At 41.2% G+C, this 12,944-nt stretch overlaps 1 protein-coding gene across 2 annotated transcripts; it reads left to right on the top strand.

The window, feature by feature from the left end:
* Positions 1–218: 218 nt before the first annotated feature.
* On the top strand, positions 219–10,748 carry LOC137413937 (DNA-directed RNA polymerase III subunit RPC4). 2 transcript variants are annotated; one of them, XM_068099382.2, is made up of 6 exons: positions 219–977; positions 1,271–1,440; positions 4,991–5,112; positions 5,501–5,597; positions 7,970–8,125; positions 9,693–10,748. In XM_068099382.2, the coding sequence occupies exons 4-6, from the start codon at positions 5,586–5,588 to the stop codon at positions 9,810–9,812; spliced, it is 288 nt and encodes a 95-aa protein (XP_067955483.1). In that variant the 5' UTR covers positions 219–977; positions 1,271–1,440; positions 4,991–5,112; positions 5,501–5,585; the 3' UTR covers positions 9,813–10,748. The 2 variants fall into 2 exon arrangements, with proteins under 2 accessions (XP_067955483.1, XP_078625538.1); XM_078769412.1 differs by lacking the exons at positions 7,970–8,125; positions 9,693–10,748 and having other exon boundaries at positions 4,991–7,388.
* Positions 10,749–12,944: the final 2,196 nt, after the last annotated feature.

The following is a 12,944-nucleotide window of genomic DNA, read 5'->3' as shown; positions in this document are numbered from 1 at the left end:
TGAAATCTTTTGGGAATTTTAGGCATATTTTCACCTCAATTTAAGTATGGAGCTATAGGTCCATCACGGACAGTGATGTATATATATATATATATATATATATATATATATATACATATACATATATATATATATATATATACATATACATATATATATATATACATATATATACATATATATATATACATATATATATATAGGAGCGTACGCTGGATCAGCACATCGCTGCGTCCTTGGACGACTCCTCAGCACCATCCCAACACACACCATAGTGTGTGCTACGGAATGAGGTGTTTTTACTGCGGCCGGAGTGCAAATCCTGCCACCAACCTCCTTGAGAGAGGATCCAGTACCCTGGTACTCATTTTGCCAACCTCGGAAGGATGGCAGGCTGAGTCAACCCCACCTGCTATTAATTCAACAGCTGAACGGGATTCAAACTCAGGACCCTAGGATCCCAAGCCCGCCACCCGAACCATTAGGCCAACACCTGGTATGAAACGCACATCATTTATATAATTTGTTTGTCCCAATGTGTTGTACCTTATTCTTTCATGAGCTTCGTTCCTCTAACTAAACTTAAAGAAAAGAAAACTATTTAATAAAAGTATAAATTGATACTCAATTTCCATCACTATTTAATTAATTATTTTAAACAATGACATTTCTAGTGTTGCTTGTGCAAAAGTCACATGGTAGACAAAGAAAGACGAGAAGACATCATTGTGCTTTAAATGCATTGTGCTGACATTCGTAAACAATGGACAAACATGTATGTTACCTGGGATTTCAACCTGGGTTCGTCGTATCTGAGTGTTCACATTTTTGCTGATACATTAATCATTTGATGTTTATTCAATGAGGTCACTTTGTTCATTGCAGCTTTATTGAAACCTTGTCGCCTCTTTTGCCTTTTCCTCCTCCTCATAGAAAACGTTTTGTCCAAATATCCCTGTTCGCAAGATAAAGCAAGAGTGAGTTTGTGTTTACAGAATTGAACCCGGTGCAGTTTGGGGTAGGATTGGGAAATATGATCAGTTTGCTGTAATTGTAATGGGAAGTGGAAATAATGAGCTAAGAACGGTGGAAAAGTAAACGGGGAGAATTTTAAATCTGTTTTCTTTTCTCACCTTACATCACCCCACTTCCTTGTTTTATATCTTTCTTGTAGCTCTTCCTACTTTTCTGACTCTGATTCTTTGTTTGAAATTTTTTTGCCTTTTCCCACATTTTGCTCTTTTAAATGGATTCCTTCTCCTCAATGCAGACACAAAGGAGAGTTTGTCTCACCCAAACGAGAACAGTCGAGAGAGAGGGGTGGGCGTAGAGGAGATCGTGGGGGGCGAGGAGGGAGGGGTGGAGGACCTGAAGTCATCCAATCACACTCCATCTTTGAACAAGGACCTGGAGGATAAAATCCCCATACCAGAGGTGCAGGTGAGGCTATGGAGGTTTACTGGAATCGCTTGAGGCAGGAAGTGTGGTAATTAGAAATCAAGTGGATGTGATTATACAGTCACTTGAAAAAGTAAGTACACCCCATGTAAAGTTTTGACTTTTTCAACATATTTCAACATACATCTATTTGATCTTCATTTCAACAATATTGATAGATAAAGGTGATATAATATTACAAATATCATGAAACATTCACATTTTGTAGTCCATTGTATAATTTAAATAAACATAAATGCAAATTTCGCATGTGGAAAAAGCAAGTACACCCTTGGCTTTAATAGGTGGTATTGCCCCCTTTGGCAGATACACCCTCAAGTAGGCGTTTCTTATAACTGTCTACCAGTCTCTGACATCGACTGGGGGAAATTTTTGCCCACTCCTCCATGCAGAATTCTTTCAGCTCTGTGATGTTTGAGGGGTTTCTTGCATGCACAGCTCGTTTCAAATCCCCCCACACCATCTCGATGGGATTTAGATCCGGGCTTTGACTTGGCCATTCCAGAACCCTCCATTTCTTTCTTTTCAGCCATTCCTTGGTGGATTTACTGGTATGTTTAGGGTCATTGTCATGTTGCAAGGTCCACCTTCGGTTGAGCTTCAACTTTTCGACAGATGGCCTCACATTATCCTCAAGCACCCTCTGGTACAATGAAGAATTCATAGTGGATTCTATGATGGTGAGCTGCCCAGGCCCTGATGCAGCAAAGCTGCCCCAAACCATAATATTTCCACCACCATGCTTTCCAGTTGGTATCAGGTTCATGTGGTCAAATGCTGTCCTTGGTTTTCGCCAAACATGTCTTCTGGTACTGTGGCCAAATAGTTCTACCTTTGACTCATCTGTCCAGATTACATTGTTCCAGAAGTGCTGGTCTTTGCCTAGGTGTTCATTGGCAAACTTTAGTCTTGCCCTGATGTTCTTTCTGGACAGCAAAGGATTCCTCCTGGCACACCTCCCATGTAGATCAAATTTGTGCAGCCTCTTTCTAAAGGTAGACTCGTGCACTTTGACATCAATAGTGGCAAGAGCTACCTGTAGGTCCCGTGATGACATTCTGGGGTTCTTAGAGACTTCTTTCAGCATTTTGCGGTCTGCTCTCAGGCTGAACTTGCTGGGTCGGCCTGGCCTGAACAGGTTAGCAGTTGTTTGGAATCTTCTCCACTTGTGAAGGCCTCAGAGAGCTCTTTTGATCTAGGCAAGGTGACGCCACACACTTCAACAACAAAGAGCAAACCAAACTAAATGGCTGAGGTTTAAATAAGACAGATTCCTCCAAGATCCTCTCTGATGATGTTCTAATCATTTGCACCTGAGCTGGTGCACCTGATTCTAATTTTAGGTATTTGAAGGAGTGATAAATGTAGGGGTGTACTTACTTTTTCCACATGCGAAATTTGCATTTATGTTTATTTAAATTAAACAAAGGACTACAAAATGTAAATGTGTCATGATATTTGTTATATTATATCACCTTTATCTATCAATATTGTTGAAATGAAGATCAAATAGCTGTATGTTGAAATATGTTGAAAAAGTCAAAACTTTACATGGGGTGTACTTACTTTTTCACATGACTGTATGTTGGATGATGGTAGGAGAGGGAAGGCTAAATATAGCAGTTCTTGAAGGTTCAGTTGCTGCAACACCTTACATTGTCGATCCTTGTGAATCTTGTGCATTGTAACCTGCACTTTGTTAATGGCATACCTACACATCGATCGGTGAAGCGGTTTCGGAGAAGAGGGTTTTCAAAATATCTGCTTTCAAGCTAATATGGCTGCCAAACCACGTGACATACGACATAAAAAATGTACACTCTGCAGATGTATCGGTTGGGGATTGATCATTGATTGTGGCCACGTATGTAGGATTGATTGATTGATCTGCATATCGATACATTACTAACATAATTGCCTTCGCCGATTTTGAGAATACTTTTGTGCATAAGGCAATTTTTCCAAAAATAAAAATCGCGTTTTTTGGATCGAAAATTACTTTGATCGTCATGAAATTTTCTGGAGATGTTGTGCATAGATAGGTAATAGTGAAGAATTTTTTTTTTGCAAAAAACGATCGAAGGCAATTATGTTAGTAACGTATCGATGTGTGATCATGTTTGTGAAATTCGTGTTGATGGGATGAGGTTCATTTTCTATCCAAGATGGCTGCCAAACCACGTGACCTATGACATCATTTTCAAACTATATGCAGCAATGGTGTTAGATGACATTTGTAAAGTTTCGCATCGATAGGGTAAGCGGTTTCTGAGATATAATTATTTGATATTTTCCTTCAATCCAATATGGCTGCCACACCATGTGACCGATGACGTTTTCGTGATCGACTTTTAATGGCCTTGCCTAGTCGATGACACATGTAATGTTTCAAGTCGATCGCTTTGGTGATTTGGGGGAAGATGGGTTTTTTAAAAAGGTTTTGGGTTGAATATAATATGGCTGCTAAAACCATGTGACTTATGATGCCATAAATTTAATATTTAAATTTACAAATGGGTCATGGATCATCTGCATGCAATTTCAGATTTTTAGGAAAAGGCATGCGATTAAAATATTTCTGACTGGTATACCACTTCACCAATGTCATCATTATCATGCTTTGTTCCCCATTGGGAGTACATGACAATGTGCCAAGTTTCGAATTTTTCCATTCAGCGATTTCCGAGTAATACTTTTTTAATTATTTGCATTTAATAAATATGTTGCATAAATAAACATGTTGCGGGGAATAAATATGTTGCATAAATAAATATGTTGCGGGGAATAAATATGTTGCATAAATAAACATGTTGCGGGGAATAAATATGTTGCATCAATAAATATGTTGCGGGGAATAAATATGTTGCGGGGAATAAATATGTTGCATAAATAAACATGTTGCGGGGAATAAATATGTTGCATAAATAAATATGTTGCGGGGAATAAATATGTTGCAGAAATAAACATGTTGCGGGGAATAAATATGTTGCGGGGAATAAATATGTTGCATAAATAAACACGTTGCGGGGAATAAATATGTTGCATAAATAAATATGTTGCGGGGAATAAATATGTTGCATAAATAAACATGTTGCAGGGAATAAATATGTTGCGGGGAATAAATATGTTGCGGGGAATAAATATGTTGCATAAATAAATATGTTGCATAAATAAATATGTTGCGGGGAATAAATATGTTGCATCTAATGAAAATCGAGGCTAACCAGTTGGTTCCGTCAATACACCGAATGGTAACGGCTAATAAATGCACCAAAGTTTTTCAACGTGGCCACAAATAGGAAGCTTTGATTTGTTTACTTTGTTTTGTGCAAAATTTGCTTTAATTTAATTTATTCATGAATATTTATTTACAAACATGTATAAATTGAGTTCAACATGTTTTATATTTGAGGTATTGATCATCGGACAAGAAAAATAATCTTTGGGGGGAAATATTTGTGTGCATGCTGTGAATAAGTTTTGTCTCCCACTCCCCCTCCTCCCCTCACCCCCGTCCCCTCCCCAACCCCAGCTAGGGAATCGTCCCACGTCGGCGTTGACCCATCATTAACCCCAATCATCAATATAAAGAAGGAGAAGAGAGAAACCCTAGAAGAGACAGAAGGATTGCTACAACAGCTGTGCAGAGATGATGTGAGATTGAAGCGGAAACCGTTAATCCTATTGATCGGAGTTCGGGTTGGGAAGAGTTGCAGTGGCTGTTTGGCTTTGGGTAGGTTAGAAGACTCGAGAAGGTCTTTGTTTTATGATGAAAATCGTGCTAGCTCTTTGCTTCCTTCTATTCAGTTATGCCTAGAAGACGACGTCACCTGAACGGGGCTGCGATCGCTGTGATTTAATCCCGGAATAACATCCAAATACTTAATGTGTTGGATGAAGTCGAGAAACGCCAGAGAATGAGGTTTCAGTTTCTTTTTTTGTGACTCCTGTGACTGAACAGCGTAGACCAAAAAAATGTTTTGAAGATTGTTTTTTGTTGTTGTTGTTGCCTTTGCAATTGTGCTCTTGTTTATCTTCACAGTTTGTGTCTGACCTCAGCAACGATCCCTGCTTGCTTCCTGTAACCCTGCCCCTCGACCAATCTGGAAGCAGAATATTATCGGAAAATGTTTCTACAGGTACACCGTTTTGGAATTTTCCATACTCTCTGCAACTGAGTTGTTTAGGGGATAACATTTGGTAGCGATAGTGAATTTTGAGTGGAGTGGTGAAGTTTTAAACGGTACATGATGGTGTTTTTTTGTTTCATGGTATGGTATGGTTATGCTGGTTATAGTCAGGTTCACCATGTCAATAAATTATATTTCGTTCAAAATCATGGTGGATTAGCAAACCTATACATTTTTGGAAAGGTTATAGCATAAGGAAACTAAAAATCAATGTTTACATTTGGAGAGATACCTGTATGGCGGCCATTTTGGATTTTCAAAATGGCCACTGTAAAATACATTTTGTTCTATTTCTGCCTCTAATTACCCTAAAAACTTTTTAAAATATACTAAACCTATATTTTCAGGGACAAGGAATCCAACGAAAGTATCAAATTAGTGCTATGGGGAATGGTAAGACACGAATCAAAGGTTTTGAATTGCAAAATACTGTCTTTATATTCGCGATAAGTTGCATAATCAAATACATGTTATCATTTTGTACAGGCAGTTAATAACATCAAAATGTGTCACTAATTCATATCACCAAACATACACAGGCAGTCAGCAAAATCATATATACACATGCAGTCAGTATAACTTCACATCTACACAGGCAGTCAATGACAAAATATACACAGGCAGTCAATGACATCAAACATACACGATTACAGAATATGCCATTTAGAGTTCGTCATCACTGTCCTGTGTGTCGTATCCGACAATATAGTCCGCATCGTTTTCACAGTCCGTTCCACACAAGCAAAGGTCGGTCAAATTGATTGGCAAATCGAATTGGTCGAATGGTCGATCGAATCGAATTCGATGAATCGAATCGAATTGGTCGATCGAAGCGATTGGTCGAATAGAATTGGTCGATTGGTCGAATCGAATTGGTTGGAATTGGCAAATGTAAACATTGATTTTCAGATTTTCCATGTAATAACGTTTCCAAAAATGTATAGGTTTGCTAATCTACCATGATTTTGAACGGAAAAACATAGTGAACCTGACTAACACCATATCATTCACAACGTGTTGGGGTTCCGCAAGGTGGGTGCTTAGACAACTCGCACCTGAACTAAAAGAATGGTGAGTGGACACGTGAAGAACTTCTGCAACGTTACAAAACAGAAGCGACGCTTTCTTACAGCGCATAGTGACTGGGGATGAAAGCTGGGTCCACTACTTTCAGCCAGAAGCAAAGAGGGCAAGCAAAGAGTGGCGCCATTCAACTTCACCGAAGCCCAAAAAATTCCGCACAAAGCCGTCCGCTGGAAAAGTGATGCTGCCGCTCTTCTGGGATAGCCGAGGCCCACTTGTGGAGCATTACATGCCCAGAGGGACCACAATCACCAGTGCATCAAACTGCGACCTCCTTAAAAATCATATGAAACCAGCAATCAGATCAAAACGTCGTGGACTACTCAATACCAGTGTTTTGCTGCAGCATGACAATGCTCGGCCCCATACTGCCCGCGCTACAGCTGCAACAATCGAGGACCTGCATTTTGAGTGTCTTCCTCATCCACTCTACTTGCCAGACCTTGCCCCCTTCGGATTACCACATCTTTGGGCCACTTAAAGAGGCGCTTGGTGAAACCACTTTCCGATCCGACGAAGAAGTCCAAGAGGTGGTGCACGAATGGCTACACAAGCAGCCAAAAGATTATTTTTCTTGAGGAATCCAGGTCTTAGTAAAGCGCTGGAAAAAAATGCATTGAACGCAATGGAGATTACGTTGAAAAATAACAGTTGTTACTCACACTAGGGCATGCCCGTACTATATATAAGCTAGGACGTGCCCGTACGTGGGTGCCCGTTCCTTGCCAAAAAAAAAAAAAAATGCAATAAACAAGTTGTGAAAAATATTTTAAGGTTACTTATTGACTGCCCCTCGGTATTTAAATTTAACACAACATGTTAAATTAAGGAAAATCCTGTTATTCAAAAATCCAAAGTGTTTAAAAACTTGTAAAACCAAACCAGTTTAAGAGGGAGGTTGAGTGTTAACTCTTTCCACGGGTACGCGGGAATATCAGCGCCGAGGGAGAGAAAGGGTGTCTAAAAAGATCCAGATCCGGCCTATCAGTGGGATAGAAAACGTAAACTGTTCAGCCTGGCTTAGGAATGCACTCTCCTGAGTGCCGTTCTACATTTTCAAGAGTTTGTCCTTTTAGGTGTTCTGTTCTGAGCAATTGCCTTGTGTTGCTGTGACACCTGTTTACGACAAACTGTGTTTTCTTTTTACTCTTGTCATTCAACTGTATTTACTATTTGTACAGTAGAGATACTACAGGGAAAACATACCTGTAAGAATGATTTTCAAAACTATCTTCAAGGCTGCTGATGGTTCCCAAGGAAGTGTCTGCTCACTCAAGACCTTGCCCGAAGGACCGCTTGGACGATTACAATTGCACAAGTCAGGCCGGGTGCAGCTTGTGCTTGGTCATGTGTCATTGGATGTCACCATGGGAACTGGCTGCAGTTTCCTACAGGTGGATGTGGATGTGTTTGTGTGTAGAATATTGTGATAAACATAAAACTTCCAATGCTGATCTCCAGTTTAACCTTTCCAATAAAATAGGAAGTAATGATAATCTTCTTCTTCAAATGCCATAACCTGTTATTTGGGGTCCATGGCTCATATATGTCTTTCATGGACCAGCTGACCGGGTTCTCGTGTTGGACTGAAGCTGGCTACGACAATGATTTGGAATTTGTTCAGGCTGCCTGCAGTAATGTACCTGTTAAAAAACCAAAAAAGAACAACGTTGGATCTTATGGACCAACAGTTAATGGTAGTAGACTGGTCCCCAGATTAAGGTCTCATCCAAGGGTGGCACAATTCCTGATGCAATACCCTGTCTGTGAATCACTAGTCCAACATTTATTTTTTGGTATACATAGTTGAGGCTCATGAAAGAGTTCGAGCTCGTACACTGGATAGATCAGGACGCAACAAGACAAAAGGAACAGCAGAGGCGGGAAACACCAAGAGCAGAACCGAAGGCCAAGGCAGAGGGAGGCAGACAAACAATGGATGTGGGGAGGAATGTTGGGCAAAAGAGGATGTATAGGGTGGGCAAGATGGATCCACAAGGGAACTCTTAGCAGAGAAACTTGGAAGGAGGAGGGAGTGGGATGGGGGAGAGGAGAGGGTTGATGAGGGTATAAAACATATTATGGCTTTGGATTGGGGAGGATCTGAGATGGTGGTGAACAGGACAGAGCATGGAAAGAGCAAAGGATGCAAGAACAGGAAGGACGCTCGCTGTCTGCAATGGCGAATTCACAAGCCCATAAACTCAGCTTCATGGCAGGAGATTCCAATAATCCTGAAGGCCTTGGTTTCCATGGCATCAACCTGAGTAAGATGTGAGGCAGGGAAGCCAATCTCGAGGGGAGAGCAGTACTCCATCAAGCTGCGGATGAAGGCCTTGTCGGTGAAAAGGAGTTCAGGTGTGCCAAGGAAGGACATTGTATGACAGAGGATGCCCAGACTGGCATTGGAGGCCAACTTTGAAATGTGGTTTGCCCAAGAAAGATCATGGCTGATAGTGAGACCCAGGAGTTTGAGTGACTCGACATCCCCAAGAGGATTAAGAAAGTAGATAGGGTTTTCCCTCCTATCTACTTAAGTCTGAGATTCGTCCAAAGAGACTCCCTGATCTCATGTCTGGCTCTCTCAAATGTTTGCCCCTGTGCACTACAAGGTTCTTCCTAGCTGGTTAGCTGGTATTGAGCATGACACAAAAAGTCAGCAGGGTTCTCATCTGTGGGGACGTGACACCACTGACTGTGGCTCGACACATTGTGTATCTTGTGAACCTGATTTGCTATGCACACGTGGAAGTGTTTTGACTAATTGTGAATGTAGCCGAGGACTGCTTTGCTATCTGTGTAATAGGTTGTGGTGTCAAGCTCTTGCTCCACCGTTTGCGCTAACACTGACGAGCACTACATCGTGCAAGGATGATGTATAAGAGGCAGGAGCTTTTAAATGTACAAACAAACTATGTATGAACGAGGTTTTGTGATGCTGATCGTTTTGTGTGGTTGCAGGAGCTGGTGTCCATTCGACTGAGGGAAGGTCGCGGTGGAGAACTTGTGGTGTTGGGAAAAGTGGGGACTCGGCTCATCTGCTCCCCTGACTTCCCCAGCCTTCTCGGGGATGCAAATTGATTAGACCCTTCCCTTTATTATTTCTAATCTTCAAAAAAATTTATTATGATTTATCCTCAATTTGGTGGTCGGTGGTCTCTGTCTTCCACAACCTCCTTTCTGGTCTTGCACCCTCTGCTCTTTACGTGCTTTGCCTCCTTTTCCCTCTCCCAGGTTTCTGTAGGTCCATCATCCTTTTTCTGGTGAAACTACCTAAATCCAAGATCACTGCTCACCTCCACTCGTTCATTACTTTTTTTTTCCTGCTGTGGAACCAACATCCACATTCTCTTCAATCTCATTCCACGTTTTCATTTCATTTTCGTTTCATTCCATTCCACAATCCCACGTTTTCAAGGCAGGTGTTTACCATCATCTCAGATCACCCCCAATCCAAAACCATGATCTTTTCTATCTTCATTAACTCCCACCCCACCCCAATCCCTCCTTCCAAATTTCCAGTTTTCCCTCCTGAGTTTCCTTCTGTATCCATCTTGTCCATCCCATGCATCCTCTCCTGCCCCCCATTCTTCCCCACACCCAATGGTTTCCAAGTCTGCCTCTATCTTGACCTTCATCTCTGCTGGTGGTGTTTCTCCCCTCTCTCTGCTGTTCCTTTTGCGTCCTGTTTTGTCCTGATCCATTCAGTGGATGGTGGTGAACAGCAGAGGCTCGAGGCTCGTAGAAGAGCTGGTAATGTGTGTATATGTATTTGAAAAAACCCTATTGTAAACGAGTTATTGTACAAATGGAAACTGGGGCTCCTTATCTATGCTTCCACTTTATTTTAATGCACATGCGAGCAGTGTGTGTGTCTGTCTATCTATTTGTCTGTCCTCATATATATGTGGGGGGGGAGTGGGGGGGTGGAGTTTGTGTCTACCTCAGGGCAGCGCAATGACTGTGCTGGTAACCCGGAGGGTGGCACAACAGAAAATAAATGAAAGCACTGATGTACCCTTAGTGTTGTTTTAAGGGTGAAACTAACATATGGCAGGAGACAGGTAACTAAAAGGAATGTCGATTTAATCTCCACTGTTTACCTTAAGCACAATAATACTAATTAAATGTAACAATGACTTTCCTAGGAATCCCCAAATTAAATAACTAGAAATGTCAAAAACAACAATGAAACTACAAGTTAACCCACGACCCTCAATGTGGCCACTTATCTCGAGCAAGGAGTTAAACCCCAGCGGATTATAAATGGGTAAGCACGGTTGAAAGGATGTAGTCCGGAGGGTGCGCACAGATGAAGCCGCCTGGATAGTCATGTTATGAGGTGAAGTCCTTATATCACTGAAGCATAAAGAAGAACCCGAGTCCACAGGTAAAACTATCACAGCCGATGAAGATGGGAACTCCAGGCTGAAAAGGATGACATGTTACTTGAAGGATAGGAGAGGTTGGAGGGATGAATAAGCTGAGTATGCACCAATCAACCAGCCAAGTACCTTCTCAAAAATGGCACATACGTCACCGAAAATGAGGCCAACGAGGGTTTACAAGGAGCAGCTTTCAAGTTGTCGCTGAGATAATAGCAGTGTCGCTGAGATAATAGCAGCACAATGTCGGACAGGTAGGTTCTTAAATGATTTGCACTGCTTAAAACTCAGCGTGCCACCTCAAGAACGTACTGATGCATTCTTGCTCTCCTCGTCTTCCTTAACTCGCCTTCCGTCCGTTCTCAAACTGCTGGTGCCTTTTTATTCCTCATGTTGCTGTTGTGATTTAACAGCCACTAGAACCTTCACCAAAGCACAATTAAATGAAAGTACTGTCTGTAACACTGCCCCCCTTCAAGGAAGAAAGTTTGAACAGTGAGAACTTGCTTACCTTTTACACAAATGACAAAAATTTTTTTTTTTACAGCCAGGAATACCATTCAGAAATACAAAAATGAAAACAGATTATCCTCAGTAATACTTCCCAACAGATTACAGGAATAATCCCTGAGTTACTCAGATTTTGACTATATCTGCAATTGCTTTGTCTTTACCTTTAATGTGTCCAATTTCCAGGTTGAATTCTTGAAAAGAAAAGCTCCATCACATCAATCTCTCATTTTTATTTTTTATTTTATGATTTAAAGTTAAAGGATTGTGATCTGTGAAAACTACACCTGGAAAAGTAGTTGTACCTAAGTATACTTCAAACGATTGCAAAGTTAGGAGAAGAGCAAGGGTCTCTTTTTCTATTGTTGAATCGATATTTTGTGGATTGGCAAACTTCAACTAATAGCATACAGCATGATCTATGCCTACAGCATCTTCCTGAAGCAAAGCATCTCCAGCCCCCACATTGCTAGCATCTACTGCTAATTTCAAGTTCTTTTGGAAAACCATACAAATGTTGCCTTTCATTGAGCAGATTAATCAAAGGGATAACAACGTCAGAAAAATCTTTGCCTAAATCTCCGACACCATCCAGCCATACTCAGGAAGCTCATGAGCTTCTTTTTACCTTTAGGTACTGCCAAGCTATCAATATCTATTTTTTGTATACAAGATCGAGGCTCGTGTAAGAGCTAACATTAATCACAAAAAGACAAACTGACATAAAATATATGATAAAGGGAGCGGGAGACAAGATGGGGAGAGAGGGAAGCACACAAGTACAACATTTGAGAGCAGGGACATGGGGAGATCTGTGGGAGGGAGAGGGAATGTGAAGGAGGTGGTGGGTGGGAGAGGTATAAAACACATGGACACTGCTAGGACTTGAAAATAAAAGCTCCATCACATCAATCTCTCAAAACACATGGACACTGCTGGGACTTCCAGGAAAGAAGTCGGTATTTAAAAAAAGTGGATTTGGCATGAATTAACGGGGGTAGAAAAGATCAAGGTTTTGGATGGGGGCAGATAAGAGATGGTGATGAACAGCTGTTTTAAAAACCTGGAGGGAGGAGTGGGATTGAAGAGAGTGACGGAGTTTGTTCCAGAGGTGGGAGAAAAGAGGAATGAAAGAGTGAAGGTGAATAGAGAGTGAAGGTGGGCAGAGGTTATGTTTTCACCCCTGTCTGACTGAACAGGATATCTCAAAAAGCTGTGTACAGATTCGGACTAAATTTGGTGGACAGGTTGGGTGTGTGACACGGATGAAGTGATTCGAGTTTGGTTCATGTGTGGATCCAGCCTATCAGTGGGATAC

Source organism: Myxine glutinosa, unplaced genomic scaffold (assembly GCF_964187855.1).
Source record: "Myxine glutinosa unplaced genomic scaffold, kmMyxGlut1.1 SCAFFOLD_2424, whole genome shotgun sequence".
Lineage (NCBI taxonomy): Eukaryota > Metazoa > Chordata > Myxini > Myxiniformes > Myxinidae > Myxine > Myxine glutinosa.
The sequence above is the reverse complement of the archived record's forward strand: the minus strand, read 5'-3'. Positions and strand labels throughout refer to the sequence as shown.

Bases quoted from the DNA above. Each gene is read 5' to 3' on its own strand.
- LOC137413937 (XM_078769412.1), top strand. From the start codon at position 6,913: ATGCTGCCGCTCTTCTGGGATAGCCGAGGCCCACTTGTGGAGCATTAC.